General features: G+C 45.4%; 1 protein-coding gene across 16 annotated transcripts in view; it reads left to right on the forward strand.

Annotated features, from left to right (window-relative positions):
* Positions 1–16432, forward strand: part of FAM120B (family with sequence similarity 120 member B) — a 97609-nt gene extending 81177 nt beyond the window's left edge. For 4 of the 16 annotated variants that reach the window (XR_010126821.1, XR_010126820.1, XR_010126825.1 and 1 more), the window contains 5 exons: positions 1396–1504; positions 5657–5749; positions 13895–13946; positions 14108–14976; positions 15181–16432. Coding sequence is in view for 8 of the 16 variants with exons in the window: in XM_054490282.2 (XP_054346257.1) it covers positions 1396–1504; positions 5657–5749; positions 13895–13935 (243 nt within the window). In the remaining 8 variants the exon portion in view is untranslated. Of the gene's footprint in view, positions 1–1395; positions 1505–5656; positions 5750–13894; positions 13947–14107 lie in introns of all 16 variants that reach the window. The other 12 variants (XR_010126824.1, XM_063666871.1, XM_063666869.1 and 9 more) reach the window with 4 other exon arrangements.
* The last annotated feature ends 5115 nt before the right edge of the window (positions 16433–21547 follow it).

Genomic DNA, 21547 nt, shown 5'->3' on the forward strand with positions numbered 1-21547 from the left:
GGAATGCAGTGGTGCAATCTCCACTGACTGCAAACTTCCACCTCCTGGGCTCCAGTGATCCTCCCTCCTCAGCCTTCTGAGTAGCCAGGACCGCAGGCGCGCATCACCATGCCCAGCTAATTTTTGTATTTTCTGTAGAGGTGAGGTTTTTCCATGTTGCCCAGGCTGGTCTTGAACTCCTGGGCTCAAAGTGATCCGCCTGCCTCAGCCTCCCAAAGTGCTGGGATTACAGGTGTGAGCCACCGCGACAAGCCCCTCTCCCTATTTTTTAATGAGGAACTAATACTCCCTGCAAAAGTGCCCCCACAGATATCAGACTAATCTGATAGGTGTCGTTATGATTTATTACTTGAAAATACTCCCCAAAGGCTGCCAATTTAGTTGGGGACGTTGGCTGCTGTCCAGCTTAATAAATACAATCGCTACATGACTCCTGGAAGATTTCCAAATAAGGCCTCAAGCCAAGCGCATTTGGAATGTGTTTTAATACCCGCAGGGATGAGAAAAGCGGTGTGATCCGTGAGAGAGCATACCGGTCTGTCACGATAAAGCACTCCAAGCTTTCATAGCAGAGAGAACACATTTGGTAATGTGTTGCCATCACTGTTCCTCACATACACACACACAGATTCCAGAGTGGCATAGGACGGCAAGTATTTAGAACTTAGAAGCTGCCTGAATTTTATAGAGAGCAAAAGCAGAACAAGAGGAGAAATATGCTTCTAATAAGCCAATAAGTATTGGAAAGTAGACTGTAGAAATGAAAGGTAAAGTAGCCTTATTGGACCATAGCCTGTAAGTCATACATCAAGGATCTTTTCCTTTCTTTATCCAATCTCTTGACCAAGTTCCAAGTGATTGTAGGTTCTAGTTTGGGGAAAAAAAAAGTATAGGATAAATAATAATAAAACAGGAAGCTTGAAAGAAAGGTTGAATGTTCCATGTTCCATTTCTTGATCTGCTGATGTTTTTTGTTTTTTTTTTTTTCTGACGTTGGCATTTCTGCTGAATGTTCTTATAATTAAGAATTGAAAGATTAAGATGTATTAAATCCAAACACTTTTTAAGGTAAGATTGTGTGGTAATCACCTAAATTGTCATAATAGGACTTGAAGATTCTTTTTTAGAAATGATTGTTTAACCTACAGAAGCTGCTTGGTGTTATTTTTCTGGGGGAGTTAGGAGAATATGTTCTCGAAGAACCTCTTGGGATGTGGTCATGCTGAAGGAGAACTGTGCTGCGGTTCGTGCCTGGGAGGAGGGTGCAGCTACCATTGCTGCCTCGCCTTGGGAACAGCGTGGGAGGGTGTCCCCTAAGCTTCCTTCCAGCCACACCTGGCCCTGCTTTGCCACATCTGGCCCCTCATATCTCATTTGCATCTGGTCTGTTTGCAGAGATCGCGGCTCACCAAATTCCACAACCTGAAGGCAATCGTCTGCAAGGCCTGCATGAAGGAGAACAGACGCATCACCGGCCGAGCCCACTGGGGCTCACACCACGCAGGTGGGAAAGGGCCAGGTGCCTCGAGAAGCCCCACAAGCATAGACCCTAACTGCTTCCTGAGTTTTGTTGATAAATGAATTCTAAGAAGAGGCTGATACAATTGGATGAACAGAATAGAATTTAAATGATAGGGCCGGGTGCGGTGGCTCACGCCTGTAATCTCAGCACTTTGGGAGGCTGAGGCAGGCAGATCACTTGAGGTCAGGAGTTCAAGACCAGCCTGGCCCACATGGTGAAACCCCATCTCTACTAAAAATACAAAAATGAGCCAGGCGTGTTGGCAGGCGCCTGTAATCCCAACTACTTGGGAGGCTGAGGAAGGAGGATCACTTGAACCTGGGAGGTGGAGGTTGCAGTGAGCCAAGATCACGCCACTGCACTCCAGTCTGGGTGACAGACCGAGACTCCATCTCAAAAAAAAAAAAAGTATTAAAATCTCTATCCAGTGGTTTATATTCTGGTCCCAGTAGGAAAATTTCTCAGAAAGGATTCACTCATTAATTAAATAATGAAGAGCTCTTTCTCCACATTTGTAACCTCCTTTCTAGGGTTCCCCAAAGTGGAATGGCTGCTTAGGTAATGTTTGTTTATTTCACAAGAGTTTAGGTTTATTTTTTCTTATAATAGAAGTATATTATAAAAAATGAGTATAAAGAAAGTAATTAAAAAGGAAATATACATGGCCTTTAATTCTGTCACATAAAGATAACAAGCATGGGCTTCTGCCGAGGTTTTCTGTGTTTGGATCTCATTGTGAGTACACTCCATGCAGTTTGCATCCTGCTTTCCTACTTAGCACTTAACTTAGGGCATTAACACCATTCTTCTAAACAACGGCCACAGAATCTTCCACTACTAGATAGCTTGTTCCCTGTTTGGAGCTCTGAGGGTATTTCCATTTTTTTCTCATTACTTCTAATGCTTGTATGTGTATTATTATTATTTTCTTAAAACAGAATATCATTGTCTGTGGAATCATAGATTGAAATGTAATCAATTTTAGGTAAATGATCACTGAATACCTTCTCTAGCAGTGAGCAAGAGTTTCTGTTTCAGGGTACCCTTGATACTTCTAAAAGTCTGGGGTTTTTTTGCTTTTTGTTTTTTTTGAGATGGAGTTTCACTCTTGTTGCCCAGGCTGGAGTGCAGTGGCTCGATCTCGGCTCACTGCAGCCTCCGCCTCCCGGGTTCAAGCGATTCTCTTGCCTCAGCCTCCCGAGCAGCTGGGACTACAGGCTTGTGCCACAACGCCCGGATAATTTTTGTATTTTTAGTAGAGAAGGGGTTTCACCATGTTGCCCAGGATGGTCTTGATCTCTTGACCTCGTGATCCGCTAATTTTCAAAAACCAAAAATCTGTCCCATTGATTGAATGCTGCTTTGTCTGTCAGTAAAGTTAGACATCTTATTAGTTTATTTTGTTAATGAGACTTTTTAATTATTCTTGGATGCCCTCCTTCAGTCCATGTTTACACCTATAACTCCTGCAGTCCCGTTATTTTTCTTGATGGAATAGGAGAACTCAGCCCAGATTCTTAGCCACCCAGACTATCTCTAGGAGAACTACTTGGTGTCAGCCTTGCAAATACCGTTCTCAGAGGTTTTCTGTCATGAGGGGAGCAGCCGCCTCAGATGCACCCAGATCCCACCAGGTGTCGTGCGTAGCACCCCATGAAGGGAGAGCAGCCAGGGTGTGTGGAGCCATGTCCAACCGTGAGAGGGAAGGCTGCTTTTTCTCCTGTTCCCAATCCTTTTCTCCATCTTTTGACTTTCTGCCACCAACTATAGATAGACAGAGATTGAGACCCCAAAACAAAGTTGATTTGTTGCAAAATAAATGTGTGATACTCTCTCACATTGCCTGTTTCCTTACCTGGTTGGCAGTAGATCCTCAGAAGTCTGCGCCGTGGCTGGGCACACACCTGTAATCTGAGCACTTTGGGAGGCCGAGGTGGGAGAATCACTTAAGGCCAGGAGTTTGACACTGGCCTGAGAAACATAGCGAGACCCTGTCTTTACAGAAAAAAGAAAAAAAAAAGTCTGCACTGCATACACAGTCCTGCAGGGTTCCCTCTCTTCTCCAGACTGAGGTTGTCAGCGAAGCCATGACAAGGGGCTGAGAGACCTGCAGATGCTGGACGCTGCTGCTTAGGTGGCAGTAGGCATGGTTGTTGTCCGACCAAACTCCTCTTTCATTTCAGAGACGCAGGCTGCTTAAGTGGCAGTAGGCGTGGCGGTTGTCAGGCCAAACTCCTCTTTTCATTTCAAGAGGCCATGAGGTCCTGCGTGACAAGTTTATTTTGAGCACTAAAGATGACCTGTTAGTTTAATGCAGTGGTACAGTGGTACTTGTAATTTTTATAGAAACTAAATTTTGACTATTTTCTAATGAAGTCTGCATACAAATGGGCAGAAATCAGTGTCCTATTATTCCAAGTTAATGAAGCAAACTACATTTTCCTTTCGTATTATTCCATTAATGAGGCGAACTACATTTTAAAAGCTATGATAGATGAGTAAGATCATTCCATGATTTGGAAACTGTTCCCTTTTTTGTTCTCAAAGTAATTTTCTTCACAAATCCAACTTAAGGTTATATAGTTCAGTCCCTCATTTTGCTGAAGAATCTTATGCCCCACGTGGCTCACCCAAAACCAAGTTGATTCTTAGTTGCAAAACTTAGGCTGAGGCCTCCACCACTTGGCCCCAGCCCCATGTTCTTGGGTAATGCTGAGCTTGCACCTCCTGTGTTGGGGAAGGGCTGTAGGGACGTGGTGGGGCTCTGCAGTCCTGACTGCCGTTGTCTGCTTCCACGGGCCGCACAGCCAGGCCACTGCAACACCAAGCTATTCTCGGTGTGTTGGCCGCTGGACCCAAGTGACAGCTGTGAGCTCACAACTGCTCCGAGCTTGGAGTCACCTGTTATTCTCAGTGTGTGGTCACAAGTGCCCATGCTGGAGGTGAGCTGGAGACCACGTGTGTAAGATGAGCACGCACGGGCTGACCCTGGCCAGATGTGAGGAGCATGTCACCAGTCCTGCAGACCAGTAGCTCAGAGACAAGGGCAGCAGTCACGAAGGGATGACATCACGGCAGGAAGGTGGGTCTTGGGGGACTTTCAGTAGCTAGACTGGGGTAAAACACCACAATGGGAGGACACTGGGGAAGGTGAGTCAGCCTTAGAGACCACAGAGGCTGTTGAATGCCAGGCGAGTCGTGGCTTTTCTACCCATCTCATACCAGGGAGCTTTTGAAGTTTTTTGAGGTGATGTGATCAGAAATCTGTTAGTTCAGGACCCGTATCTGGGCCCCAGATAAGGGGGTTGGTCCTGAGGGCAGCCCAGGAGCATGTGCCAGCACAAGGCCATGCCCCCGTGGACACCGCAGCATGTCCAGGGAGGACCAGCCTGGCGGAGGCACATCCTGCAAGGCCACTCTTCACTCATAGTTAAAGCCCCAGGTGGCCTGCACACTGCATGTGTGGTCACGCACTGGGAGTCCTGGTCACAGTGTGGCCCACCTCACAGATGCTTCCAGTGCACCTGTGGAGCAGGGACAGTACCCATGGCAGGGCTAGACGGTCTGGGCCTTCTTTGTGGAGCACCATGGACTATCACGATACCTGTAAAAAATCACATGAGTTTGTATGTAATCAGGCCTTCTAGTAGAGACAAACGAGACAAGGTGTCATGGACTGGGAAGTTACAGATATTTTAAAGTACGAAAAATGTGGTGAATGAAGTTTGTGGAGAATGGGGAGAAGCTCACAAGTCCCAGAAGTGCTGCTCCATGCCTCACCCAGGGCCCTAGAGGGATGGGCTTGGTCATGGGCACCATGGCCTGCATGGGTCCAGGGGGGCCCAGGGGAGAGGAGTGGTTGGGCTGCTCAAGTCTTTGTTTGCAGAGTCTGACCTCTCACCACCAATAGCAGATTCTTCTGGAGTAGGGTTTAACATGTAGATCTGTGACTCCACTCCTGAGCCGGGTTCTCTGGGGATGCAACCCTTAAATTTGCGTTTTTTCATGACCCTCCCTCTGATTTAACTACGGGGAAACTGCTGACCTGGTGCCGCCTTGCCACCCTTACATGCTGTGTCATTTGGGTTAAGACATTTGACAGCTTGCTAATCTTCTGACCATGTGTTCCCACAGGGAGGTGGGGAAGACAGGGCTCCAGCTACCACAGGACGGGCTCTGGGTATAGCCGTTCCAGTCAGGGACAGCCGTGGAGAGACCAGGGACCAGGTAAGAAGGCCAGTGGTCACTCTGCTGGGCCACCTGCATGGCACTGCCTCTCACCTTGTGCTTTTGCTGATAACTGCCTTCCTCTGTTTCAGAAAGGTTGTATAGTTGCAGTAAATAAACAGATAAATATACCAATGCATCTAATTTTTATCGTTTAGTGAAATAAAGACAAATAATTTCCATGCTTGATGCTAGCCCTGTCTGCATCTGGCCACTTTATTCATTTTCTATCAGCTCATTCTGCTCAAGATCCAGTTTTTGTAATTTACTCGCTAGAAGGCACTTGTAAAGTTTACATGTGGAAGATCCATTGTTCTCATGAAAAAAGGACAGGTTATAGTGTTTCACCAATAGCTGCATTCAGGTAATAGGATTCTGATATTTTCCGTGACTTGGATTACAGTGTGAGATAGGAAATAGCCCCAACCCTTTGTTTTTTACATATGTTGTACAGATACTGTTTTAATGCATGTATTGTGCTGAATTTAAATACATCGAGAACTTCACATCAGTATTTGAGCTCAAATTCCATATAGTTTTGAGAGCCAAACTTTATAAACTTTGAAATTACCTAATATTTATCATTTAATCCCTTAAAATCCAAATCAGCCTTTGATTTATGATATCTGTGACTTTCGCAATGTCTAAAATGTGTAGAGACTTCGCAAGCTGCTCAAATTATTCCCTAAAACACAGCACGTCTTCAGTGTGAATCCAGTTGACCTTTGGGGTCTGTCTCGGGTGGAGTCTGCATGGAGGCTGCGGGGCCGCACGTCTGTTGAGTACCGTGTCCTTTCCTCTTGGGTCTGTACAGTCAGCAAACATTGCGAGTCCACTGTATTGCTGAGGGTAGATGAGAATTGATGGTGAATGTTTTTGAAATGCCCATCCTTGAGAGAGCTCCATGAATTTAATGCCCGTCCTTGAGAGAGCTCCAGGAATTTAGATTTACATTTGCTTGAGATGTTTCCTTGAATGAGCTTAACCTGCAGAAACTCGACCCCACCAAGTCGTGCACTCACTGTCATCTGGAGCTTCCAGATGGCCCCACTGAACATGTGCAGTCCATCCTTTCGTGGTCTCTGCTACAGTGTAAACACGAAGGTCGTTTCCACTTCGCCACTAACTAAATCATCCGAGTATGTTTACCAGTGCAGTGCAACTGAGATCTGGGCAGAAGACCTTCCATTTATGCGAGGATATTTGAGATTGCTTTTAACTTAGAAGGTGCTGCAGTTGATTGGAGTAAACCACAAACAGGGAACCCAAAAACAATGGGAGGGGTTTTGTAAACTTACCTAGACTCAGACTGAAGCCTGATGCCATGGGCCATTGCCGCTGCCCTAGGTGACTCTGGCCTTGGGGTGGATCCTGTGCGATCCACGTGCTGTGGCTTTCCAGTTCGCTTCTCCACCCTGGTTAAGAGTCTGCTTTCCGGTCAGAGATTGCAGCCCTGAGGTCGTGTGTGTGTGTGTGTGTAGAGAGCTCAACGCCTGTCCTGGGGGCTCCCCGTGGGCTGGGGGCCTACAGCCTTGACCTGGCGGATCTGTCTCTAGCTGGCCGTGCACATTAGGGCTGCTTGAGAAGAGTGCAGGGTCTGGGCTTCTGAGTCTGTGGGATGAGAGGCCTTCTTCACATGAGCCATGGTGATGGTGCTCCCAAGAGGAAGGTGAGTGTGTGCAGAGCACTTAGGTCCAAATGGGTGGGTAGAGCTTATGCTCCCCCTCCATCCCTCCTTCGCTCTCTCTGCTGCTTGAAATAGCAAATCTGAGATCTCCTTGACAAGGTGATATTTAAGCAAAGGACTGATGAGAGGGTGGGAGCTGATGCCAGATGCCTGTGGGCCAGATGTGGGGGCAGAGGAGCCAGTCAGAGCTGTCACGAGGTCAGGTGGGCTAGACTTGGAGGCCCCTGCAGCTCTGTGTGAATCTGGAGTCCACCCTGACCGAGAAGCTTGACCCAGGTGATTGAAGCAGGTGGTGAGGCCTCAGTGACCACATCCCACAGAAATGCTCAAGGTCTGCAGACCGACCACATCCAGCTGATGATGGCACACAGCTTGGTCTAGATCTAGGGTTTAGTAATGTCGGAAATATTGGTGTTGACTGGTGTGGAGTAAAGCTACTGGGTGAAGCGGGCATCCCAGCCTCATCCATCCACACCTTCCCGCCCTGGAGATCCGTGACCAGCCTGGCTGTAAATGCCAGGCCAACCTTGATGACATGAAAGACGTTGGCCCCTCTAGGTGAGGATTCCGCAGAACCCACCTGACCCAGTAAGGCAGGCTGGCAGGGGAGGGAAGAGCCACAGCCTCTCTTTTGGGCAGACTGACTGGGCAGGGCGTGCTGTCGTGTCCCCTACTTCTAGCCTTGTGGTAAGAAAGGAGACATTCTGCTTACCCTCTTTGGCTTGGGATTGCCCCTTCTTCCCCCTGGGCCTCAGGAAGGTAGAGAGGGGATAGTCAAGAGAGTCCACAGTCCAGATGGGAGGATGGGAAAGAGCCTACGGGTTCTGCAGACACGTGTGCCTGCCTGTCACAGAGGAAACTGTAAAGAGTGTGCCATCAGGCCTCCCACTGATGGGACGCATCGCCACAGGCAACACACTGAACCCTTTCCATCGGGCATCTGGCCTGGATAACCTTGAGTGTCCTTTCTAGCTCTGGAATTCTGTGACTTTCTATTCTATTTATTGAATGATGGGTGAGACATTAGTAAAGTGTAACTCTTAGGAGTCAATAAGGAAGGTAGAACTATGTCATAAACCTTAGGAGTGAGTGGGGAAGGTAGAACTATGTCATAACTCTTAGGAGTGAGTGGGGAAGGTAGAACTATGTCGTAACTCTTAGGAGTGAGTGGGGAAGGTAGAACTATGTCGTAACTCTTAGGAGTGAGTGGGGAAGGTAGAACTATGTCGTAACTCTTAGGAGTGAGTGGGAAAGGTAGAACTATGTCGTAACTCTTAGGAGTGAGTGAGGAAGGTAGAACTATGTCATAACCCTTAGGAGTGAGTGGGAAAGGTAGAACTATGTGGTAACTCTTAGGAGTGAGTGGGGAAGGTAGAACTATGTCATAACTCTTAGGAGTGAGTGAGGAAGGTAGAACTATGTCATAACTCTTAGGAGTGAGTGGGAAAGGTAGAACTATGTCATAACCCTTAGGAGTGAGTGGGGAAGGTAGAACTATGTCATAACCCTTAGGAGTGAGTGGGAACGGTAGAACTATGTCGTAACTCTTAGGAGTGAGTGAGGAAGGTAGAACTATGTCATAACTCTTAGGAGTGAGTGGGAAAGGTAGAACTATGTCATAACCCTTAGGAGTGAGTGAGGAAGGTAGAACTATGTCATAACCCTTAGGAGTGAGTGGGGAAGGTAGAACTATGTCGTAACCCTTAGGAGTGAGTGGGAACGGTAGAACTATGTCGTAACTCTTAGGAGTGAGTGAGGAAGGTAGAACTATGTCATAACTCTTAGGAGTGAGTGGGAAAGGTAGAACTATGTCATAACCCTTAGGAGTGAGTGAGGAAGGTAGAACTATGTCATAACCCTTAGGAGTGAGTGGGGAAGGTAGAACTATGTCGTAACCCTTAGGAGTGAGTGGGGAAGGTAGAACTATGTCGTAACTCTTAGGAGTGAGTGGGGAAGGTAGAACTATGTCATAACTCTTAGGAGTGAGTGGGGAAGGTAGAACTATGTCGTAACTCTTAGGAGTGAGTGGGGAAGGTAGAACTATGTCATAACTCTTAGGAGTGAGTGAGGAAGGTAGAACTATGTCATAACTCTTAGGAGTGAGTGGGGAAGGTAGAACTATGTCGTAACTCTTAGGAGTGAGTGGGGAAGGTAGAACTATGTCGTTACTCTTAGGAGTGAGTGGGGAAGGTAGAACTATGTCATAACTCTTAGGAGTGAGAAAGGTAGAAAATGTCATTTACAGATGTACCATCAAGAACATGCCCCGTTCTGCCCTGATCTTAGAAGGCAGGTGGAGTGGGACCTGTTTGGTACTGACTCCTCTGGGAATGGTAAGAGTCACAGGCTTTTCTTTATTTCTTTCATTTTCTTCCAGAGGCAGCCTGCTGTGGTAGCTTCAGACAGGCTGACTTTGTCTCAAGCCCTGGTTCTGCCCCTTCCCAGTGGCCTGCCCTTAGGGGATCCCTGGACCGCTGGGCTGCTCCCTGGCTTCTGATCAGTATGGCCTGACCAGCTGCAGGGACGGCACCTCCACAGCACCAGCATCCAGGCGGAGGTGATCATGGCCACTTCTTCCAAAACCAAGTTTTTCCTTCCTGGCATTAATTCTAACATTTCTCTTAATATTTATGTCAAACTATTTTGTTAAAGAGTTTTTTCTGTTAAAAATAAAGCAATGTCAGTCCTACCTCAGTATCGCTGTTCTTGCAGAATGAAGTGAAGCAGGAACATCACCAAAGCCTGCAGGTGTGGCCTGGCGGGAGCAGAGCCATCTGCTTCTCCCAGGGCTCTCCCAGAGCATGGCCCCCAGGTCAAGTGCCAGGAAGGATGCCATGCACATTGGCTTCTTTCTTTCGTGTGACGACAGAGACTACAAGAGCATCTTTAAACTAGACCAGAAGAACCCTCTTCCTTGGATTGACAGGAAACAGATTTCTTCTGATTCTGTTAGCAGAGAACAGTGTCCAGAAATTTCTCCTCCTCATGCAAATTAAAACAGCAGAGTGACTTTCCATAAGCAGAACCGTAGCTAGTCATCCTCAGCCCTGGGTCCCTGCCAGGGGAAAGTCTCAGTCTTGGAACCCTGTGTGCCTCTGCAGCAGATCCCTCGGCTGTCCAGTAACAGGAACCCCCGAGTCACCCCTGCTCTTGCCAGAAGTCCAGAGGCCACCGTGGTTTCCTCGTCCTGCCTGATGGCAGCTCCTTGGGGCAGGCTGAGCTAAGCCTGAGGGATCTCCAAGTGGCATTCAGCAGCTGGTGTGTGGGTGAGGAGAGAGCCCTCAGATGGACACAGGTTTGGGGGTGACAGGACATGGAGGGCTGGCAGGAGACAGACAAAGGCAGTGTCCCATCAGGACTGAGCTGGAGAGGGAGGCCGTCCAGAAGCTGGCAGAGAAGAGAGGCTCTGAGGACAGAAGCTGACAGAAAGGGCCAGGGAGCAGGGAGGGAGGGAGCAAAGGCCCGCTGTCCCCTGCAGGAGCCAGGACAGGCACTGCCAGTATCTCCAGGAGTGCTTATTTCTTACACATTTCTGCCTGTAATAGTATAAGCTACTGATAGGAAGCAGAAAATATATACAGTCTGAGTATCCCAAGTCTGAGATCCAGAATGCTCCACAGTCCAGAATTTTTGCCCACCAACAGGACGCTCAAAGGAAATGCTCCTTGAAGCATTTTGGAATTTCGGATATTCAGATTAGGGTTGCTGAACCCCAGTAAGTATAATGCAGATATTCCAAAATCTGAAAAAAATGTGAAACCTGAACTACTTCTGGTTCCAGGCATTTCAGAAAGGGGTTACTCAGCCTGTAGTAAACAACCCAGGGCTGCCTCTGTAGCCTGCATCTGTGTGGGTTTGGACACATGAGTGGCCACAGGCCTCCCTAGGAAGCACTCCTCTCTCTTCCCCAAACATGCCATCCTCCCTCAGGACTCCCTGCGCCCTGGGCTCTGTGGGCCCCGCACCCTGCCTGTCCCACGCTTCAGTCCCTCATCATCTTTGCCATGTTCCCACTGCTGAGGGTGCTGTGCACGTCCCAGGATGGACCTAAGGAGGCAGGCTCAGCAGATGAAGGCCCCTGGTGTGTGCGCCCTCTTAAATATTAAATATTAAATTTAGTCTTGCTTTAATATTTGCTTCCTGTAGATTCCTGAATCCCTGAGCTGGTCCGCAAGGCTGTGGGGGTGGCAGAGGTTCTCCCTAGACTCTGCATTTTGCCAAGCTTTCCATAGCATGCCCAGTAATTTGCTTTTAAATCGAGTACGCACATCTGTAAGTACCACTTTAGCACAAGTTTCATTTCTAACATACATTTCTTTAGGATGTCATTGACAAATATAAATAAAAAGCCAAGTAACCAAAGTGAATTTGTAGCTCTTCCTGACCCAGAAAGGAGCACAGAGGAGATGTGAGCAGTGGGCACAGGAGAAGTGCGGGCATGCTGGCCCTGCTGAGTGAAGGACACGTGACCAGGAGAGCAGCTCCACACCTGTCTCTGTCGCCTCGTTCCTAAGTCACTGTTAAGTGAAGTGGGCTCTCCCGGGCTCTGCAGAGCCCACAGCCCTCCAGAAAAAGGAGGAGACAGTTGGGCTACATGGCGTGAACTCCAGGTGTAGGGTTCCCTTCTCACCACCCACAGGACCACTTTGAATTTCAGGAATGATTTGGAACTCGAAGGAATGTTTGTCAGTCTGGGTGCAAGGCCTAAGGGAGCATGTTTTACCACTTCTGTTCTGGTCACTTAGAAACAATAAAACCGTAATGACCTCAGCAGCTGGAGCCTAACACCACTTCAAGGCTGTGCCCTAGTTTCATAAATAGGTCTTTGAAGAAGATCCCTGCTTTATTGGAGTAGATCATAACAGTAACACAGGAATCAAAGAGTGGTGATGCATGTGGGTTTGGGGCCAGAAAGTAGCTCTAGGAGACTCTCAGGTTAAAGGCAAAATTGAGATGTTAAATGCTGAGTTTGTGTCAGATTTAAGAGTTTAGGAATCAAGAGTGGGAGAAATTAAGCCGTTCTTGCAAGACAGAAGCAAGGATGCTATGTTTCATTTGCATTCTGCCTTCCATGCAGAAGTAGTTACAAAAATGATATTAGTGGTGCCTGTGTGTATTCTAATTTCAGAGATGCCACATGCACACACACTGCTCTCATCAGGACTGGAATCTGCTTTTCAGACCAAGTAATCCACCTTTTCAGTTGTAATTACTGTGAGGGAGTTTGGGGCAGCACATTTCTTCCTGGGTTTTGCCTACCTTCAACTCCTCTTTTGGTATTTCTTGAAGATATTAAAGTAGTTCAAGTAGAAAGTTGTCACTATTTCCAGGGCAATTGATAGGTAAAATTTCTTGTGTTAGTAAAAAAACTAAAAATGCCTCTTCATGAAAGTATTCAAGTCACTGCCAAAAGTTGTCAAGTTTCTGGAGCCTGAGTGTGTGGACAGGTAGGGGGGTCCTGGGGAGCCTGGCCTGAACTCTCTGGTCCACTTCAAAGGCCTCAGAGCTCAGTGCAGGCAGCTGCCTGGAGAACAAAGGCTGCTCAAGTGAGAAGGCTTTAACCTCTTCCTTGCTGTTGCTCAGCCCAGCTGGAAAGAGATGATGTGTTAAATTCCACAGTCCATAGGTACAATTTGCCTGTGATTTTCCAGATTGTCACTTCTCTGTGGTGATTCTGTAGGAGGCCTGCTATAAAACTGCCTGTGATCATCTGTGATAACAAGGGTGGGGGCAGAGGTAACAAGGATCTGGAAACCTCACTTTGGCTGTAATCCTCTCCTTTCACACCTTCTGCCGGAGCCCACACTTTTTGGGGAGGGGAGAGACCCAGGCTGCCCACGGCAGGCGTGGGTCAGAGGAGAGGCATGGACACCATCCCCAGTCACGGCAAGTGAAGGCTCTCGCCGTCATACACCAGAAGATAACTCAGAGCAGGGAACTCTGGAAGAGAAGTGTTATTTTTAAAATGTGAAAAACTGTCACCGTTTTTGCTACTAGTAGGGAGGTTCTGCCCCGAGTCTCTTCCCAGCGTTCCCTGTCTATCAGAAAGGCAGACAGTAGCCACCCAGGCTGGGCCAGCCGCAGAAAGAGCTGCACGTGGGCTTTTCTGTGTTGGCAGAACGTCCATGGTGAGCCATCTGCATGTGAATTTCCATTTCCAAAAGTCGTCAGCAATAGTAAATGCCTAGAAATCACGCAGATGGATGGAGCTGGTGTGAAGAGGAACAACTTCGACATTGTTTCCTTCCACGAACCTCTTAATTAATTGCTTCCACTTTAATGGAATAATTATGGAACACAGTTTTAATGGCATGTGGCCACAACTGTAAAGAGGATAAAGCTTTGTCCTCCAAATACAGCTCAGCATCTTTGTTCATACTTAGAAATGTGCAGCGTTCTTGTTTGTATATTGAGAGAGATTTAATTCTTATTTTGGTTTTCATGTCTGTTTACTGCAGGAAGCAGACAGTATGAGCATGACCAGTGGAGAAGGTACTAGTCATCCTCCAGGTAAGTTCATCACCTGCATCTCCAGAAGAAATGAGTCACATGTCTGTCTTTATAACATAAATCTTCCATATCAAGTACCAAAGTAAACAGAACTCAGATATTGAATCCTGCTGACCTGGTGCCGAGTTAACTTGGTTTCAAAACACACTTGCTTCCTCCAGAAAGAGTGTGGAGAGAAAAAGAGGCACACCTGGACGCAGAGCCCTGCCAGCGCCCTCCTCTGCTGTCGCAGCTGCAAGGAGACCATGCGTGGGAGCCAGGCCTCGCTTGCATGAAGAAGGAATGATGCCTTTTTCAGTGGTGTCTCCCTCCCATCGTGCAGAAGAGCTTTTGTTGGCTTCTCTCCCGAGCTTGTGCCTGATTCTGTGGCCCAAAACAATCATTGTTAACATCTTCATGTGTTTCGTTCTGATCTTTCATTCATATATATGATGCCTAGCTAATTTCATTTTAAAATAAATGGGCATCTGTTGTATTCTGATTTTTTATTAGCAACACTAGATTATGAGGGGTTGTCTCCTATTATTAAAAAGTCAGAAAACACTATACAGTAGTCCTCCCTTATCTGTGGGGGAGACATCCCAAGACCCTCAGTGGATGCCTGAGACTGGATAGTATGGAATCCTACATATATATACCAGTGGCTTTTCCTTCTACGTACATACCATGGTAAAGCTTAACAAAGAACAGTAAGAGATTAACAGCAACCAATAACAAATAAAAGCTATGTGAATGTGGTCTCTCTCAAAATATCGTACTGTAATCACCCTTCTTGCTGTCTGAAAACCAAGAAGACCACTAAGTGACTAATGGTCAGAGAAGCTGGATGAGGGGCTGATTCATGTCCCGGGCATGACAGAGCGGGAGGCACAAGGGTTCATCACACTACTCACAATGGCGAGCAAGTTAAAACGGATTTCCCATTTAATTTAATTTTCAGACTTCAGTTGACCATGAGTAACCAAAACCACAGAAAGTGAAGCTGGGGATATTTCAGAAATTCTTTTCTAATCAGAAATTCTAATCAAACGTAAGTTTCCAACTATGTGTTCTCTTGGTCCTCAGAAGTGTTTAGTCCTCAGAAGTGTTTGAACAGAAAAGTAACAACTAACTTCCCATCTTTCTGGTGGAAGAGTTAATTCTGCCTGGAGGGTTCTGCCTGGGAGACATGACAGCATGTGTGTGACTCCTGTGTCTGTTTCTGTGGGGTCACCCTTTTGTTTCGTTTTGCCAGGGCCTGGCTCAGGATTTTTTATGGCAGTGCCTGTGAAGACAAGCCTGGCCCTCCATCCAGTCACACAGGAAATCCACAGAGAACATGCTGAGAGCAGCCAGCAGCTGGGCTGCCAGCAGGCCTGGTTTATGATGCTGCAAGTAAACGGCACGTTTGTTCCTCTTTATCTCTGAGCATTGAAGGACTTTTGTTTAAAAAAAAAAAAATTAAGTTCAGAGTAATCCTTTTCATGGAAGAATCTTCAGGTCATCCAAGAATTGAAATTTTAAGCCCCAGATTGTACTGAGCTGTACCTGTGGGAAAAGGAATGGCCAGGGTATTGATGATGGAAAAGATTCAGAATATGAGGAGTTAGAAGGCAAGCCCTCTGTGGGCAGCCGTCTTCCAGAAACCTCGAACTTATGTCTGTCTCCACCTGAGAAAGGAGAAGAAAAGCTGGTGGTGACCCCTGGTCCTGCTGGGCCACACCATGGCTCTGAAGATGCCCAGTGTTCTTAGGAGGTGCTCACTCCTGTCACCTAAAGACATTTCCTTCTGGTTGTTGCTCTTTAAAAGCAAAATAAGCCCCTGAACATGCTTGCAGGCCAGTTTGTGTGCCTGCACTTGACGAATTACCTTGACCAACAGGCCAAAGGCACAGAGCTCCAAGGCATCATCTTTCCTTAAAATCCTGAGTGTTTACTAAAAAGGGACACGGTCTCTAGGTATTTTATTACATTTGTATTTCTTACATTTGAAATATCCTAACTGCTCCCTTCAGTTTCTTCTTAAGGACATTTACATCTAATTATTTTTCATGCAAGTCTCGTAGGACCCACATTTTTTCCTAGCTTTGGAAATCGATTTTTTTCATTCCTCTTATGAGGATTTCCCTATGTCAATAAACATTAACTTTCTATTTCTTCCATTTTTGCTCATTTGAAACCCCTGCTGCTTCTAGATCTATTTCTTTGCACTTGTATAACTTTGAAATAAATTCCTCATCCCTTAGACTAAGACAGTGGGTGTCTGTGAAAATTGTTTTCTCCTTCATAATACCTAAATTCTAGTTTGTCAATAAAATATTTGTGTTTGGTTGACAAGCCCTTATTTAAGCCATTGAGTTAGTATAATCTTTATTATATTTGAAAAACCGGAGAACTGAATTTTTTGTCATTCCAAGATGTAAGTAACACTGCAGTCAAGTCTTCTGATGAAATTTCCATATATCAAATTGAAAATAAAGCAAAATATATTTATTACTCATAACTAATATACTTTCACATTTCTTTGATTATTTGTAAGACATTTCAGCATGTGGACGTGGGGAAGGGTGAGCCTGCTGCCACCATGGCCACGGCTCTGCAGTCTCCCTTCACTGACCCCTGAAACTCCATGTAAATCTACCGTCACCCACCCCTTCTTTGACCGTTCCCTTCACCTTCTTGCTCACAGAAAGCTGGTGTTTCCCCCATACCTTGGTGCATAGAGCCGACTCCCCTCACATTCTTGGCCTGTTTCCAGGCTATTGTAGTCGCTTCAGCACGTGGTGGTGCACAACACTCATTCAATTGTGCTCATAGATTCTGGGCGTTGAGTCCAGGCAAGGCATGGCAGGCACTACCTGTCTGTTGGCTAGAAGACCTGGAGTCAGACGAGTCTTCATTCTCGCCTGTATCTGGCTGATGCTGGCTCTTAGATGGGGCTTGTGTCTCTCCATGTGAGCCTCTCATTGGTCCTGAAGACCAGTTAACTGATAACTGGATGGTAACTGGACTCTGAACACAAGCATCCCAAAGGCTAAAGAGCCAGGTAGAAGCCATGTTACTCTTTATAGCCCAGCCTCCAAAGTCACAGCATCCAGCATGTCTTCTGCCATATACTGTTCATCAAGGCAGACAAAAAAAAAAAAACAGTCCAAATTCAGATGGAGATGAAGTAGCTGCTTCCTCTTGGCCAAGCAGGACAGAGTCCCAGGAAATCATATGAGACCAGAAGTATTACTATGGCCATTTTTGGAAAATACGGTCTCCTGCACAGACCATTTCCCCTTCTCCATAAAAACCACAAACTTGGAATCTCATCATCCAACCTTGCCACCCACCAGTCCTCCCTGTTGGCCTTCGGGTTCCTGGCTGTCACTCTTCCCAGTATGACTCTTGTAGTAATTTCTGGCAGCCTTAGTATCCTGGAGCTAATCCTTCTGGTGCCCTGATCTCAGTTCCTTGATGTCCCCTCCCAGTGATCTTGTTCTCCACCTTCGGCCTTGTAATTACCAGTAACTCAACTCCTTCATAATCTCAGTCCCCAACACTCACTCTCCAGCCACACAGCTTATTACCTCTGGCACATGGTGATTTCTCAGTCAGACAGGAGCTGGTGCATTGACCCAGCACACTGCAGCCGAGTGCCCGTCATCAGCCCTGGTCCCTTCCTCACCTGTCCTACCCTATCTGCTGATTTCTGTAGTCAGTAATGGAAGTGACTTTCTTGTATACACTCCTAGGTTAAATCCAACTCTGCTTTTAGAATGTGGCTAGAGAAAATCCCATAGTCATCCTTACTGGTCCCACCTTAAATCCAGTGAGCCCTGGGTACTGCCCGGTGGCCATTCCCCACTTGCCCCTGTGCTCTTCAGATGCTTGGTTCGTGTCCTCTGCTCAGCCTTCCAGCACTACTCCTGTCCTCAGTCACAGGTGGCAACTTTGCTTTCTGGAAGTCCTCACAGCCATGTTTGCCTTGAAGCATCTGCATCATCAAGTCAGAATTCATAAATAGAATACCAGTAGAAATAGACAAATCCACAACAGAGGGAGTATCCACTTTTTAACCTGCCACATGGATGAGCTGACTCTGCCCCTACCTAAGGCTGTCTCTCCAGCTGTGGGCCCAGGGTCCCTCAGCTGCTCAGACAGCCCCAGACAGCCCCCTTGCCCCTGAGTCATCAGCAGTGTCCTCTCCATGCTGTCCCCCCCATCTTACAGAAAACCTCTGCAACCTGCTTCTCACTCCAGCGGCCACATCATGTTTCTTTACCTTTATAGAAAAACAATGCTGAGCCCAGAATCCTAAGGTCAGCCCAATTAGCATTCTACACTAAGAGGAAAAATTAACACATTTTCAGGAATCAGAAATTCTTTGACCCATAGAGCCTTTCCAAGAGAAAGTGGATAGCAAAATGAGCACATCTAACAGGAATACATGGACAATGAGAAACAATGTTGAGTAAAGAAATTAGTAAAATTTCAGTCATTGCTGAGCAACTATTCACCCAAAGCGAAGAAGCGAAACAATTGGAGACTAAATTTCCATATTATTTCAAGGAAAGAGATGAATGAGGGCAATGAGATAAAAAGAAAAATAAAAGCATACTAAATTTCTTACCTTGCTTAGAAAGGATACAAATTTTTATTAAATCTGGATGTTTTTGGAAAAATGTAAGTTTATGTATGTATGTTAAAATGTTAAGCATGCACATTAAAAGAAGAAAAGTAAATAATAAAAGTCTTAAAACTATCATAACCTTCATGCATCTGGCATAATAAATGAAAATTACAAGCAAAATACAAGGAAAAATAGACCCAATAATAGGACACTTAACATGCATTTCACTCTCAGAAATCAAAAGATTTTGTAAACCAAAAGAAATGACATAAATTTGAGTAAGTCAGTAAACAAGCTTATTCTAATAGAAATATACAGAACAAATAGATGCCTTTTTATTAATATTCTCAAACACAAATGGACAGTTCACAAAATTTAACCATGTAGTAGACCCCAAAGTAAACTTCAATCAAAATACTGAAAAGCCAATTTACTGAAATCACACAAGCCTATTTTCTGCCCTTAAGAAAATAGAGGCCAGGAGCAGTGGCTCATGTCTGTAATCCCAGCACTTTGGGAGGCCGAGGTGGGTGGATCACCTGAGGTCAGGAGTTTGAGACCAGCCTGGCCAACATGGAGAAAGCCTGTCTCTACTAAAAATACAAAAATTAGCTGGACGTGGTGGCAGGCGCTTGTTGTCCCAGCTACTTGGAAGGCTGAGGCAGGAGAATCACTTGAACACGGGAGGCAGAGGTTGTAGTCAGCCAAGATTGTGCTACTGCACTCCAGCCTGGGTGACAGAGCAAGACTGTTTCAAAAAAAAAAAGAAAGAAAATACAATGATAACAACAAAAGGATAAAAAGCAAACATTTTTCCACTTAGAAATTGACTCACCATTTAAAAATATTTATTGAGGAAATCTAAACCAAAATTACTTTTAGAAATAGAAGTGTTACCTTAAGAAATTCATGGGAGGGGAATGATATCAGAGAAGATGGCAGAGCAGGAAGCACCAGGGATCCATATCCCCACCTGACAAAAATGGCACTGGCAGAAACTATCCAAAGTAACTATTTTGGAACTCAGGCGTCTACTTGACAACTTGCAGCTTCTAAGGGGAAGCTTGCCTGGTAAGTTGTGCTTAGTTTCCATCAGTTTTGGATGCCTGGTTCCCACGTGCATGGTAGACAGCCATGCACACATTCCTGGTGCAGTTTGCTGGAGCCAGGATGAGCAGTAAGGACCTTGTTCTCCAAATACCAGGGCTCCGTGTTGTGATTGCTGCTTTGGATCGCTGAGTTCAGACAGAGACTGGGCACCATTGGTTCTGCCCACACTGGCTAAAGCACCTTCCGTGGGATCTAAAGGAGTAACACCTGTGGGTTTCTATGGATTTGTTTTTGCTTTTTTGGAAGTCAGGCATTTAAGGATTAGGATATTCAAGAGCAGCCATATATAAGGGAAAATTTAGAAAGCCACAGCACATGGCCAGGGGAGTGACAGGCTCAGAAAAGACCTAAGAGAACTGAGAAGTTTTTCCCTCAGGCTGGTCTTCACCACAGAGGCACCCTTTAACAATCAAAAAGGAAACCCAAGGGGAGGAGGATTATCTGATTTCCAGAGGTACAACGTTATAAGATTCAAATGTCTGTTTTTCAACAATAAAGAAAATTACATGGCATACAAGAAACAGGAAAGTATGGCCCATTCAAACAAAGGAAAATAAATGGCAGAAAGTATTTCTGAAGAAGCCTAGACATCAGACTTACTGGACAAGACCTTAAAACAGCTGTCTTAAAGATGCTCAAAGAAAACATGGACAAAGTCCATTGAAAATGTCTGAACAAAATGAGAATAACTCAATAAAGACAAATTACAAATAGGATCCAAAAAGAAATTCTGGATCTGAAAAGAACAGTAACTGAAATGAAAATTCACCAGAGGAGTTCAAAAGCAGAACAATAAAGTATTGAGCAGGCAATAAAGAATGAACAAACTTGAAACTAGGAAAATTATTGAGCCTGAGAAATGGAATGAAGATGAAGAAATGTGAACAGAGCTTAAGGAACCTGGGGAACAGCAAGTGGACCAACACACATTTCAGGGGTCTCAGAAGGGGAAGAGAGAGAGAAATAGAGTAAATAATTCTGAAAATTTCTCATATTTGATAAAAGACATAAATCTGCAAATCCAAGAAACTCAACAAACTCCAACTAGGATAAACTTGGAAAGAGACTCATACCAAGACACATTATAGCCAAACCATTGAGGGCCAAAGGCAATCCTGAGAGTGAGAAGTTACTCATCAGATAGATTACAAGGGACCTTCAATAGAATTATTGCCAGTTTATCAGCAATCTTGGAGGACAGAGAGCAATAGGTAGATACATTTAAAATGCCGAAAGAAAAAAATACTGTCAACTGAGAATCGTCTATCTGACAAAACTGTCCTTCAAAAATGAAGGAGACATTCCCAAATAAACATAAGCTGAGGGAGTTCGTTACCACTAGACTTGCTGTGCAAGAGATGCCAAAGGGAAATCACTCAGGTTGAAATGAAAGGGCCCTAGACAGTAACTTGAAGCCACATGAAGCAGTAAAAAATCTCCAGTAGAAATAAATATATGGGCAATTATAAAAGCTAGCATTATTATAATTTTGGTTTGTAACTGCACTTTTTATTTTCTACATGATTTGAAAGACAAATGCACAAGAAACAACTGACTAATCTACATTATTGGGTTCACAGTGTATAAAGATGTCATCTGTTTCAACATTGTCTCCTACAAGAATTCATTAGCTTGATATCCCAGCCTACTTACTCTTTTTTAATTTGAGGTTTAATTTTTTCAAAGTAAAACATTCACATAGTTTAGAGAGTCAAATAGTTCTATAGGCTGTTTTTAAAAGCACATCAGTCCCCTTCTGTGTTTCCCAGAAACACCTACTTATACTTTCAGCTTTTCAGATGATTGTCTCCTAATAATCTGTGTATTTCTAAATAATATTCCTATTGCTAGTTCTTTATTTTCTGTTTTAGGAATTACCTCTAGTGCTCACTAT

Source organism: Pongo pygmaeus, chromosome 5, assembly GCF_028885625.2.
Source record: "Pongo pygmaeus isolate AG05252 chromosome 5, NHGRI_mPonPyg2-v2.0_pri, whole genome shotgun sequence".
In the NCBI taxonomy this organism is placed as follows: Eukaryota; Metazoa; Chordata; class Mammalia; order Primates; family Hominidae; genus Pongo; species Pongo pygmaeus.